Genomic DNA, 14,703 nt, shown 5'->3' with positions numbered 1-14,703 from the left:
CAAATTTATTTTAAATAAAGCGCTCATGCACCTTGAGTACCTTGAAACCTAATTTATTTTGGGTTACTAATAGAATAATGTTCTGCGAAAGTATTTTTCTGTACTCTATGTAAAAGCATAGCATTTCATGTAACATTAGTATGTCCTAAGCTCATCACGATTGAACGGTTCTGTCTGGCATTTGGTTCTTACAATTGCACTGTAACATGCGGACTCCTTTTCTTTCGCACTTATGAACGTCCATCCGCTGTTACAATATGATCAGAATTAGGCCTGAATACATTGTATAGAAATAAGAATTCACCCTCTGGGTAATAATCATGTCTGCTAATCAGAGTACCCAGTAAAGTATTAAGCTAATGAGTACTTCTTCTTGCGCGAGGAATGAGTTAAGAAATTGGCATGGAATCGAACATAAGTGATGAACCAATTGAGTTAATCGTTTGAGCTTGAACATTCAACGTCATCCAAAAATTGGCTAATAGTTCTGTCAGAGGTGTCAACGCAGTTCCATTTTGATATTTGTTTCGACGTTATTCAATTTTGTGTAGAGTTCTCGATCTTGAGGTAGAAATAAAAGTCTGAAATTAATGTGAATGTACTTCAAGAAACAACACAAAATCGGTGGACATTATGTTACAATCCGTATCGTTGATGAAAAAATGACAAACAATGACAAAGTTTATGTTATAGCTCTCACATCCTAATATAAAGCAATCCAGAGTTCGATTGATTTAAGATGCAGAACTCAATTGACAGAACGTCTACGAATTCTTATCTGGTTCTTTCGCAGAAATTATTAGATAATTAAAAGAAACACTATATTTATGCTATACACTGAAACCAAAATACTTGTACTACGATTAAGGAATATTAAATAAACTGAAACTGAAACTTTAAACCTGTGAGTTGTTGATTTATCTGTATCACCTCTTTAGAAATAAGGTATATATTTTATTCTTTTCGGTCGACACTTTTGATTCGTGGCTCGCTCGGCAAGCGATCACCAGCCCTCTCAAGCAAGCAGGCATGCCCTCAATCACACAGCGTCGACATCACATGCAGTCAATCAATCAATCAATGTGTCCCTGTTTTTAGAAGAGCTCCTCGGTTCTCCTGTGCTCCTGATACCAGGAGTCATTTTCGCTGAAATTCCTCCGATTCGCTTAGTTCTAAGTGAAAATGGCGGGAAAATTTTGAGATCTCATGCCCTCTCAAGCAAGCATGCATGCCTTCAGTCATACAGCGTCGACATCACATGCAGTCAATCAATCAATCAATGTGTCCCTGTTTTTAGAAGAGCTCCTCGGTTCTCCTGTGCTCCTGATACCAGGAGTCATTTTCGCTGAAATTCCTCCGATTTGCTTAGCTCTAAGAGAAAATGGCGGGAAAATTTTGAGATCTCATGCCCTCTCAAGCAAGCATGCATGCCTTCAGTCACACAGCGTCGACATCACATGCAATTAATCAATGTGTCCCTGTTTTTAGAAGAGCTCCTCGGTTCTCCTGTGCTCCTGATACCAGGAGTCATTTTCGCTGAAATTTCTCCGATTTGCTTAGTTCTAATAGAGAGTGGCGCGAAAATTTGAAATCTCGTGCCCTCTCAAGCAAGCAGGCATGCCTTCAGTCACACAGCGTCAACATCATACGCAGTCAATCAATGTGTCCCTGTTTTTAGAAGAGCTCCTCGGTTTTTCTGCGCTCCTGATACTCGGAGCATGCATGCCTTCAGTCATACAGAGTCGACATCACATGCAGTCAGTCAATCAATCAATGTGTCCCTGTTTTCAGAAGAGCTCCTCGGTTCTCCTGTGCTCCTGATACCAGGAGTCATTTTCGCTGAAATTCCTCCGATTCGCTTAGTTCTAAGAGAAAATGGCGGGAAAATTTTGAGATCTCATGCCCTCTCAAGCAAGCATGCATGCCTTCAGTCATACAGCGTCGACATCACATGCAGTCAATCAATCAATCAATGTGTCCCTGTTTTTAGAAGAGCTCCTCGGTTCTCCTGTGCTCCTGATACCAGAAGTCATTTTCGCTAACATTTCTCCGATTTGCTTAGTTCTAATAGAAAGTGGCGCGAAAATTTGAAATCTTGTGCCCTCTCAAGCAAGCAGGCATGCCTTCAGTCACACAGCGTCAACATCATACGCAGTCAATCAATGTGTCCCTGTTTTTAGAAGAGCTCCTCGGTTTTTCTGCGCTCCTGATACTCGGAGCATGCATGCCTTCAGTCATACAGAGTCGACATCACATGCAGTCAGTCAATCAATCAATGTGTCCCTGTTTTCAGAAGAGCTCCTCGGTTCTCCTGTGCTCCTGATACCAGGAGTCATTTTCGCTGAAATTTCTCCGATTTGCTTAGTTCTAATAGAGAGTGGCGCGAAAATTTGAAATCTTGTGCCCTCTCAAGCAAGCAGGCATGCCTTCAGTCACACAGCGTCAACATCACATGCAGTCAATCAATGTGTCCCTGTTTTTAGAAGAGCTCCTCGGTTTTTCTGCGCTCCTGATACTCGGAGCATGCATGCCTTCAGTCATACAGAGTCGACATCACATGCAGTCAGTCAATCAATCAATGTGTCCCTGTTTTCAGAAGAGCTCCTCGGTTCTCCTGTGCTCCTGATACCAGGAGTCATTTTCGCTGAAATTCCTCCGATTCGCTTAGTTCTAAGAGAAAATGGCGGGAAAATTTTGAGATCTCATGCCCTCTCAAGCAAGCATGCATGCCTTCAGTCATACAGCGTCGACATCACATGCAGTCAATCAATCAATCAATGTGTCCCTGTTTTTAGAAGAGCTCCTCGGTTCTCCTGTGCTCCTGATACCAGCAGTCATTTTCGCTGAAATTTCTCCGATTTGCTTAGTTCTAATAGAGAGTGGCGCGAAAATTTGAAATCTCGTGCCCTCTCAAGCAAGCAGGCATGCCTTCAGTCACACAGCGTCAACATCATATGCAGTCAATCAATGTGTCCCTGTTTTTAGAAGAGCTCTTCGGTTTTTCTGCGCTCCTGATACTCGGAGCATGCATGCCTTCAGTCATACAGCGTCGACGTCACATGCAGTCGATCAATCAATCAATGTGTCCCTGTTTTTAGAAGAGCTCCTCGGTTCTCCTGTGCTCCTGATACCAGGAGTCATTTTCGCTGAAATTCCTCCGATTTGCTTAGCTCTAAGAGAAAATGGCGGGAAAATTTTGAGATCTCATGCCCTCTCAAGCAAGCAGGCATGCCTTCAGTCACACAGCGTCGACATCACATGCAGTCAATCAATCAATCAATGTGTCCCTGTTTTTAGAAGAGCTCCTCGGTTCTCCTGTGCTCCTGATACCAGGAGTCATTTTCGCTAAAATTTCTCCGATTTGCTTAGTTCTAATAGAGAGTGGCGCGAAAATTTGAAATCTCGTGCCCTCTCAAGCAAGCAGGCATGCCTTCAGTCATACAGCGTCGACATCATATGCAGTCAATCAATGTGTCCCTGTTTTTAGAAGAGCTCCTTGGTTCTCCTGTGCTCCTGATACCAGGAGTCATTTTCGCTGAAATTTCTCCGATTCACTTCGTTCTAAGAGAGAGTGGCGCGAAAATTTGAGATCTCGTGCCCTCTCAAGCAAGCAGGCATGCCCTCAATCACACAGCGTCGACATCACATGCAGTCAATCAATGTGTCCCTGTTTTCAGAAGAGCTCCTCGGTTCTCCTGTGCTCCTGATACCAGGAGTCATTTTTGCTGAAATTTCTCCGATTTGCTTAGTTCTAAGATAGAGTGGCGCGAAAATTAGCGAACACATGCCCTCCTAATCAAGCAGGCATGCCTTCAGTCACACAGCGTCGACATCATTTAGTCGACTTCCTCGGCTCAGTTGTTCTCCTGATACTAGGAGCAGTTTCACGCTGAAATATCTGTGATTTGCTCATTCCCAACTGGAAGTAGCCTGACACCAGTAGTATCATTTAAAATCGACATAATATAGACTAAAAATTCAACGGGGTTAGCCTTGCTCATATCCTGATCTCCGGAACAAACAAGTTTCCGTTTCAGAATCGATTTATGTGACTCTGTCTCAACGAATTTGACCCTGAGCGATGCAAACAAGACATGAAAATGAGTGTAGGACCAACTGCGGAGGAAATACGAAGAAAACACACAGAAATTTGTATAATTATTTATTACAATCCAGGTTACATAAAACAATACAATGTTGTACATATTGCAACCTACGCAGGTGCGTGGCACCTGTGCTTAGTACGTAACTTAATATATACTTACAAACTACATCAAATACTATCTCATACATCACTTCTCAGATGCTGCAAGTAATATCTACAGCACTTCTTCACCCAGATATAATAGTCAGCTTTCTTATGCAATGATCAATCATTTTTTTATCATTTTTCCAATTCACTTAAATATTTTTTGGTAACTTGTTCACGTACTACACACTGACACCCGAACACTTGTACTAGCATCAAGACGCAATAAATATACTAAAAATCAACCGAACGAAACTTCGTAGCTATGAAGTCGTTGTATTCGTTTCCCATCTTTTCAACAAGCTGGTGCAAATTTCATAACTTTCGGCCGTTTTTTTTCTAATTCATTACTCGCAGCGTATTCGAATTGCGCCCAATCAATTTCCCTCGCAAAATTACGTCGATACCGTGCATCAACACATTGATTCCAGCATTTTTTAATAACGTCACATTTTCACAAAAATTCCAAAGAGTCTTAATATTCGAGCTACTTTGAATCGAAATTCACCATCGTTCAACTTTTCAGTTCAAAAGACTTACACTGTTTAATGCGCGAATGAAAGGTATGGTGCATTTCCAGGCGTGATACAATAATACGTACGCACGTAACAATCGATGAGTTACGTGCCCATAATTACTGTACAATCTACGGCCAATGGTTAGAATTAATTGGCGGCGCGGCTTGTTGTCAGAATGACTATGCTTATAAAGTTACTCTGAAATTGTTTTCAATTAATTTCCACAGACATTGTATGATGCAACGTATCAGAATAGATCGATGTATCAAACGCAAGCAGGTACGTCAATTGCACGTAATATCATTCAGACATATAGTTATAAATATATCGAAGTGGAAAAAAAAAGTATCGGTACCTTTGGTTTCAAGCATACAAATCATTTCGCTGTAATTGTTATGTTGTTGTTTTAGAACAGTTTGGTTAATTTTGTCCAACCAATTAAAAATTCATTTACGGTATCCAAATTCTCCGAAAGCATGCCATTAGCAAGTCTGCATATACAGTAACTCTGTAGTGATAATTTTGTTTAAAAATACATGGATAGCAGATGTAACAGAAGTGTGATAAGTATGATAACATAACCAGGGAAATCAAGTGAAACATCGGAGATAGGATGAAGGAACAAAAAGATGTTATACATTGTGTGAATAATTATCCAGACTTGATAGATACATCTACGCACATGCAGCCTCGCCATTAATAGTTTGCAGTATACAGAAAATAGATTAGATTAAGATTCGAATAGATGTCTATAATAGTAGAGAATAGTACAAGAGTAGAGTTAAGCTTTATTATGTTATGTATATACGTCATTACACATTTTACATGTATGCATATCTGATAATATGGAGGTGAAACATTGAACAAGTCACATAGCTGAACACAGATAAGAAGCGATTAGAGACGAGTATAGCATAGAACGAAGAAGATTAGAGGAAATTATAATTTATAAGTCATAATCTGTTTGATTTATATCCTTGACTGACGTGTAAATATATATGTATATCTACCTGTTGCATTCAATTGATGCATCTAGAAAATTTGTTCATTTCGGACTTTAGAATATGTAAAATTAATGATAAAAATTCAAGTATGGTGTAAAGGAGCCAACCATGAGAATAATTTATTATATTAATTACAAAACTGTATTACTCTAATTACACTCAAAATAATTTTAGTGGAAATTCACCTCTGAAGTTCCATAAAATAGAAATGAATTTTTTTTTTTTTTTTTTATATATAAGTTAAAATTAACGCAGAAACAAGGATTTTTCATTAAAATTTAACCGGTATGCGGTGTTAAATTTTGACCAATTATGTGTTATCGACATACAGTTCCCTGAAGCACATTCACAAGTGTTATTATTCCTTTATAACGAATGAACAACATATTTTTAAACAAAATGCGATTGTAAACTAGTATACCCCGTTCGCGAGAATACCCGAAAGTTAATAAATGGATAAGTATAGGTATACATATTATACATATTCTCGGTGTTGTTGTTGCGTACGAAAGTCGAGAAGGTATAATAACAACGGAGATAATTGCGTAGCAGGAATATATCGCCGTGATGTGAATAACTAATGCGTGAATTAGAAGACGATTGGTGAGGGAACGAACTGTATCTACTTACCGACTGAGGTGTGGTCGCAGGTATTCTGGGCCGAAGATCGTGCTGAATTTCTTCGCGACGCTTTGGACCGCTGTCTTCTTACTTTGTGGGACCAAGTCAGTCCCAACTTTTTCTTACAAGGTGTCAACTGGATGTCTTCTCCTCCCTTCGTGCTTAAATATGAAATCAAAAAACAATTATTCCTATAACAGATGCAGCGATTTAAACAAGAGAATTAATACTACACCATTCGAATTTAGATTTATTATCCTGAGAAGTATGAGGATCTGTGAACCTTTCAACTTTTTCTTTAACTTCTCTCTAAACTTTCCCACATTCGAAAATACTTGAAACGATATTGCGGTGAAACTGTATTCAGTATGTTATTATATCCAAATAGTTGTTACAGAAATTATTTTTGTACCCGAAACTTTCAATTCGAAGAAGTGATCGCGTGATAAAATACTTGACGAATTCGAAGAAGTTGCAGTTTATGGATATAGATTTTGAAATGAATCACAATGTTTTGAATTGATTTTACACGTTATTGACCTTTTGAGAATTGGACACCGATATTACAAAAGATAGTAGCAAGTTAATTTTACTTCTATCACCCTATAGATATTTATGTAATAAACATTATTTTTATTTCTATCAACTATCGTAATGTCGTGTTAAAATTCGAAATTGAAGGACAATTTTTGTTTCACTTCACCCTAAAATCACAGATATCTCAAAATACAAATGGAGGCATACTGCTAATCGAGTTTTTAGAGACCGTAATTTCCACCGATTCGGGTGAAAGAAGTGCCACTAATGGTTGTTGAAGTTTTTTATACCATCAACACAGGCCTAAATTTACCTCGTTCCATTTCGTTGAGGCAACGGAAGAGGAAGTGGCGGCGGCAATGTTTCATCCAAATCTTCCCACTCGGATTCATCTCTGGTAGAATTCAAGCCCGATAGAGAACCAGCGTATAAACTGTTGACGCGTTCCTGATGAGGAAGATCAACATCATCGTAGACGTCACGATCACAGGAGAGGTCTTCGAGACTTGAGTATTCGTTGTTAATGGACAAGTAAGGGTTTTCACTATTAGCTTTATCGTTTTGCTGCAACAATTCTTCTCTGGTAAGTTGTCCCTTCGTAGAAACCATCATCGAGTCCCCGATTTTCGGTGAGAAACGACCAGCGTCAGGATGTGGAACCGTAAGACAATCACTATGAACAGCTCTTGCGCCACCCGGCGACATGTTTTCTCCTATCGATGCATAACTTGGTGGCATCACATCGTCGTAAACGTCTTCCTCGTTTCCTTCTAATACGATCACTTTTTCCACAAGCGTTGGTCCCACGTCGTCGTAATCGTACTTCTATGGAAGATGGAAATAAAATGATCGTTACTCATTGTCAGACTCAAATGCCCAGTCGGATACATTTTTCATATAGATTGTCAATTTGACAAGAGAGGAAAGTGTTCTAATTACCTGGAACGAGTAATGTCAAAAAATTCAACCACGTCCTAACCACCAAAACCTACTCCAAATAAATAATCTAAAAAATGTATCGCAAGCTTTTTCTGAATAAAAAATTGTCCCATTCTTATTTTCGAATAACACCAAGAGATTCCACCATCTCTAAAAATCAAAACCTTCCTCAAAGTATTACAACAAACTACGTGGAACATTTTTTCTGGTTAAGCAGGTTATCGTTCTAATTTTCAAGTAAAAGAATAATATTGTTGCACAAGATTCTTTACACAACAACAGTGTATTACGCGTATTTTCACGAAATACGAAATTGAGGTTAGTCACGTGACGTCAGATTTATTCGCGACAGCGCATGCGCAGGAATTAAAAGTAGTCTTTTCTGCACTCCACTCTATCGTCATAGAAACGGTTACTTTACGCATAAGAAAACGCTTAAAATATGCTAGCGTTGTATAAAAACCGTTTGCAAATGCATAGACATCATAAGCAACCGCTATCAATAACCGAGGAGTATTATTTCGGGTAAAAATGTCGATAGTATGAAATCGAAACCTCTTGAAATTAGATTATAAAATGTGACTTACTTCGGCGGATTCTCTGGACGGTCCCACGTGGTCATATTCGTCGTATTCTTCGTATTCCTCGTACTCATCGTCTGGATTGGAATCAACCGAGGTTTGTCTTTCCTCGAATGATAATTTGTTCGACTCGTAAGATATTCGCTGGCCAGTTGTTCCGTTCACTGGATTGGCGAGGGATTTTGAAATTTTCATCTGCTGACTGCTCCACAGAAAACTTGAATTCGGCGTTGGTCTTGACGGGACGTCAGCCATGAGTTCATAAATTTTCTCCTCGGCCTCGTTTCCGCCCGTTTTCACCACAGTTGCAGTTACATTGCCCAGCTGCTCGGGTACTTTCTCCCTTTCGGATTCTTGGCGTTCGGCCACCTTGCCATACGTGCATTGCAACCTTCTAAGGGGTTCCGTTTTTCCCGTCGCCGCCGCATCGCTTTTCATTTGATCAAAGAAAGCGGTCTTAGATTTAACGTTTTTTCTGCTCAGATCGGCGGGGCTCATCGGCACGTATTTATGGCTACTCGCCTTAATTTCATTCTTCAGCTCTCCCCCGTTCGTCAGGTTTCTACTGCACCAGTTTTTCGTCATCGACTGGATTCTGTTCTGCTCATCAGCGTTCAAACAGGCCGGTAAAGTCAAGGAAATTCGATTCTGATTCACCACCGACCCACCATTCGATCTGTTCTTCTCCACTATCAATTTCGGATTCGTCACCGAGGCGATATGGACGAAATCCTTTGGTTCGGATATTTTAACATTCCTCAATTCTTCCCGAGACAGGCTTTTCAGCTTCGAAGATTTCAAGCCTGTTCTATTATTCGGTAATTTTCCAGCTACTTCTGAAACGGTTGAACCTGTTTTCTTCGGCACCTTTTCCAAAGAATTTTCTTTCCTTTCAGCTCCTTCGGACACGTTAAGTGGGTTACTTTCGGGCAATTTGATTGTAGAATAACCAGTTTCCATCAGCTCGTTAGCCTCGTTTGAGAAAGTAAATAAATGGGAACTGTTATTAATTAATCCTGCAGGCAACAGGAAGTTTGAACGGTTTTCATCGTCGTTTCGTAACTTTCCCAAAGATTGCGACTCGGATTCGTGATTCGCGAATCCGGATTCCCTGTTCGTTTGTTTCCGCAATTCAGTCTTACTTCTTTTACGAATATGGCTATTAAGTTTCTCTGACTTGTTTGAATTGCTGCTGAGTTCCGGGCTCGGTGACGTGATCACCTCAGGCTCCAGAAGCTCGTTCAGCAGTTCCGGAACTGTTTTCGACACATTTTTATGATATGGCACTTTAGAGGTATTCCCGTTTTTTGACAGCAAGCTTTGCCTGTTACCGCCGCTTTCCTTCGGAGTGTTTTCAAATTTACCGGTCACTACGTTTACCTTATGTCGCTGCTTCCAGTGTAAACTTGACCCGGATCGAACCTGCGCAAATGTGAAATCTCAATTTTAAAACTTGTCTCAATACCACGCATATTAATATCGCGGGTCTGCATGAAAAAATTTTTTTCTCAGCTGCATGGAATGTTTTTATGTTTAAATTTAATTATAATGTTTCCAAGTGTACTGAATCCAAAAATGACTTTCATTTCCCTCCACCACGTAGATCGACATGCGATTTGAAATGCATGAGAAATGAAGTGACATATATAAAGTATCGCTGATGTACGAGTTTTAACCACAGTAGCCACCGGATGAATCATGTATCCACAAAACAAGATCTTCGCCTTTAATGCGAATTTTCCGGTTCGAACGTCACTTTTTCCCTAACCGAATCGAAAATAAAATAACACTCGGAAGTCACAGTGTTCTCTGTGACTAACATTTTCTCCCCATTTAAAGTATATATAACGTTATGTAATGTTTGCGAAGCAGTCCTGCTGGACGAATATTATTTTGTGATTGTCTGTACTGAATAAACAATTTCTTTCCGACTAGTGAATAAATTTTATGATCGCATTTCTTTCAATTTCAGTAACATATCCAGAACTTTCATCTTTCCCTGATCTATTTATAATTATTTGTATTCACTGTAACTGATCGCGAAGAATTTCTCCGTTAAATGGCACGATATTAATTTATTTTGTATTGTTTTAGGGTCAAACTATATTACAGAGCATCAAATATTCACAAATAAAATATTGCAAGTACGCTAAGCTTCTTGACCTGACAAAGGCTATTTTATCTACCATTAAGAATTTCGCTATTCTTATTTATATTTTTGGCAATATAAAACCGGTATAATTATAAATTCATGCAAAGAGTGTCGTCCGAAAATTCGAACACCTGAAAAGATATTCAAATAACTTTTCAGACGTGATTATAATAATACATGAGATGTCGAAGTGTGGGATAGCTAAATTTTTCGCGGTGCGATTTTTTGGTCGTTTACCTTTTCTCCTTTAACTCCAGAGGTCAACCGAATTCAGACCCGCTCGTTACGTACAAGTATAATTATTGTGCGACGAAGTAGACGTGCGTAAATACGTCGAAATTAAAAATACGCGTCTCCTCGACTCAGGTGTATTAATTAATTTTTTTGTTTTTTTTTCTTTTTCAAGAAACCACAAAGACTTGTGTGGGTGAAGAAACGACGAGCTTTCCAACTTCGGTGTAGAGCTGTATAATGTCATCTACGGAAATACACCTGTACGTACAATTATATATAGATATAGATAAGTGTCCGCTCGACTTATACAGTACACGATGTATCACGATCCACGTGCGCGAGAAAATCGCTTTCGATGTTTTACACGAGTACCTGCAGTATAACTTCCGATCTAAGCGTGAAGGATGATGATAATTTTCATTACACATATGGGTATGAATACTTATACACAATATTGCTTATACTGTATATTCACACACGATCCGCACTCGTGCTTCGAAATTGAAAACAACTCTTCTACAGGTACTGTATATGTATAAGGTATTCCGCCTGTGTTATATCCATGTATATGACATAAAAACTTGATATTCTCGTCAACTTTTCATTCCAATTATCATTCCACGCTAAATTTCAATTACGTTTAGAGGATAAGAAAGATTTTTTTTCACAGTCAGAATATACCACATGTAGATACGAGTACACTGAGGAAAATTTCATTTGTCACAGTAACTAGAAATATTCAATAAAACAGGTATCGTTAAAAAAACTGTTTGAATATTGTTGGAATTACGAAAAACGAGGTACGCGTAAACATTTTGCGATATCGTCGATCCTTTTTTGGTAATCGCAACGCAAAATCAGTTTGTGAGGTTTACTCTACTTTTTTAGTTAAACAAGGCTTTACCGTCAATTTATTCTTGCACGAGCACTAAATTTTCGCAACAGTTGCAAGAAAATATAGCAACAGTGATCGTAATGAGAAAGAATAGTAACGGATACTAGACTTTCCGGTAACAGCTAGAAAACTAATTTTCATTTTATACCTAGAACTATATTTTTCGATTCTGGTAAAAAATGAAAATAGTTAAAGACTGAGCCGTAACCGGAACTAAAAATTTCTCTCATTGTCAGTGTATACATATATATGATTGAGTATATAGTAAGAAAAATTTCTAATCGTGGTTACTGTACAGTCCTTGACTATTTTTTTATTTTTTACCATTATCGAAAAATCTGCAGTTATGGGCACTAAAAGATAATTACTTTTCTAGCCGTAATTAAAAAATCCGATACATGTTACTAATTTCTTTGATCGTGTATATTTTCTTCTACAACTATTGCGACAACTTGTTGTTAGTGTTACAATAAATTGATGTTAGGGGGGTTATTGCCCTGGAATGAATGTAGTAAACTAAATAACCAGATTCAACACATAACCAGAAAATATGGTACAACCGACAACTGTAATAATTATCCCACTAAGTGTGCAGCTTGCTTGTATCAAATCTTCTTACACTTCGAACAATATTTATAATAATCTCCATTCCTTTGTCATTGTATTTATAAAGTGTATTACTAGGTAAATTTTTTTTTTTTTTTAATATTATACAGTTATAGCTCAAGCAGCAGCACAAGAAATGAAAGCCGAATCGTTCTTAATATAGAAAAGAAATTTATCACCTAAGTAGTTTTACAACAGCGATGATCTATACTTCGGTAAACTTGATAATGACCTTAAATCATTGAACTACCATAAAACTACCATAAAAAAGAAACTATGAAATTAGCTTATTGGTATATGGAAATAATATAATATTTTTTATCACTTCTATAGGATACAGTGATCGGATATTTCTCATATTCAACATTGTATTATCTAGCAAACGAATAAATAAATACCGATTAAAAAACTAGAAATATGTTTTCCGTATGATTACGATTATTATGTTTCGAAACATTTTCTTTTACAACTTTTATTCTACTACTTTGCAAGAGTCATAGATCAGACCTACGAACAGGTAACTAAATTTACCTTTATATGGGTTTGCATTTTTATCCTTGTATTTGTATTTGAAAACTAAATCAATCTGATAAAATAAATAAATAAATAAATTTCTGAACCGCAATTGTAAGGATCTGTACCCGTTTCATCAAAAAAACTCTTCCCATCACCTTGTAAAAAAAAAGAAAAAAGAAAAAAAAAATGTAACTTTCCTCAGCTCGAAACGATATGGGACTCACTTTAAAACTTGGACGTCGAGACGACGTCTTCCCAGAATTAGCCACCTTTCTACCGGCGTCGGTTTTATCAGCTGTCTTAGCCGAGGCATTGCTATCATTGCTGTCAAGAGGCACCAATTGCAAAGGCAGCCTGGCTCTCTTCAAGGCCAAACAGTCTAGCGTAGCATAAACGATTTTATCCGCTGGTGCATCAGATTTTGTCGAGGAACTCTGCAGCTTCCTGTGAAGAAAGCTCCGATTTGCAGTCGGCGATCTATAACTCATTTCTCAGTCACTCTAGGCGCACATTCCACTGTCATATATTAGGTAAAATATACCGTTTATTATTCCTTCTCCCTTTTTCTTCACTATTGTTATTTACACTCATAAGTATATATATAGCGATGATGTCGAGCCAGCTATAATCTAGCGGCTTGAAAATTCAACGTTTATCTTCTCGAATCATGTGTATTCGATGATCTTGAGAAAAACACGTGACACTGCGATCACCATTTCACGTACCTGACAGGTACTTTTGAATTTTCCTCAATTTTCAATTCCTTGCCACTACCTTCTTATTCAGCTCGAACAAACTATGGAAGGTGTGTCACTTGTTGACTGTATATATTATGTATATATATATATATATACTGTCACGCTTAGGTATATACTAAATTCAGATAAGAATTATCCTCAAGCCAAACGGGCGTTATCACGCCTTTCAAAAAACGCCCGCAACGAAGGGTGGAATTTCATTCGATCTATAATTCTTCGAAGGTGATGGATCAGTTCGATTTTACAAAAAAAAATTTTACCGCACTCTTTGGCACACTTTTGAAGAAAATTTGGAAAAAATTGTTAGCGTCGAGCTCAATTTGATAATCAAAATCAATACGCGATTCGCACCCACGATAAATTATACGTACACAGTATCACTTTGATCATAACGATCACACGTCACGCGTGTTACAATGCCGATTATTATTATTATTATACACACACACGCGCACAACCACAAAGTAAACATGAAACTTTGAAAATCCACAAGTATTATGTTTGTAAGGTGAATTTCCCGCGAAATTTCCTTTACAATATCCGGTGCTGTGAATTCGTTACGGGGTAATGCGTATATTCTTCGAATACGCGGTAACGATTACTTCGAACGATAATCAAGAAAATTATTATTATTTACCGACCATTCGCCGATGTCGAAATCATATCATAAACTTTGTCACTGTAAGATCGCTTCACGTTATAATATATACGAATGTAATAACCGTGCCTCGTAAAACGTTGCGTACACTGTGCAAGAATCCCACAAGTACAGTTAGCTGTATTTATATATACCTATATCCATGTATATATATACATATACATATACATGTATAGGTACATATGTGAAAGAAAAATAGTGAAAAAGAATGCACAAAACTGAATTCAAAAAAGTATCGAGAGAACCAAAAACGAAAAAAAAAAAAAATCGACGCGTCACACGTGTTGAAAATCTTTTAAAAAAAAAAAAAAAAAACACTGCCGTTTGCTGTTATTTATTTATCAATCTACGTTCGCGATCATCCGCGATCTCGGTTGCTTTCGATATGATTTAGGTATTCGCGGAACGATGGTACGAGAGGAAAACGAAAAAAAA

At 38.0% G+C, this 14,703-nt stretch overlaps 1 protein-coding gene across 1 annotated transcript in view; it reads right to left on the bottom strand.

Annotated features, from left to right (window-relative positions):
- The window catches only part of Exn (Ephexin), a 24,076-nt gene extending 9,373 nt beyond the window's left edge, over positions 1-14,703 (bottom strand). Inside the window, exons 1-4 of the mRNA XM_046634771.2 lie at positions 13,077-14,703; positions 8,456-9,871; positions 7,243-7,754; positions 6,402-6,553 (exon numbers count right to left, since the gene is read on the bottom strand). Coding sequence (XP_046490727.1) covers positions 6,402-6,553; positions 7,243-7,754; positions 8,456-9,871; positions 13,077-13,340 — 2,344 coding nt within the window. The 5' untranslated portion in view covers positions 13,341-14,703. The remainder of the gene's footprint in view (positions 1-6,401; positions 6,554-7,242; positions 7,755-8,455; positions 9,872-13,076) is intronic.

This window comes from Neodiprion pinetum, chromosome 7 (assembly GCF_021155775.2).
Source record: "Neodiprion pinetum isolate iyNeoPine1 chromosome 7, iyNeoPine1.2, whole genome shotgun sequence".
Lineage (NCBI taxonomy): Eukaryota > Metazoa > Arthropoda > Insecta > Hymenoptera > Diprionidae > Neodiprion > Neodiprion pinetum.
Note: the sequence above shows the minus strand (reverse complement) of the source record. Positions and strands in the feature narration are given on the sequence as shown.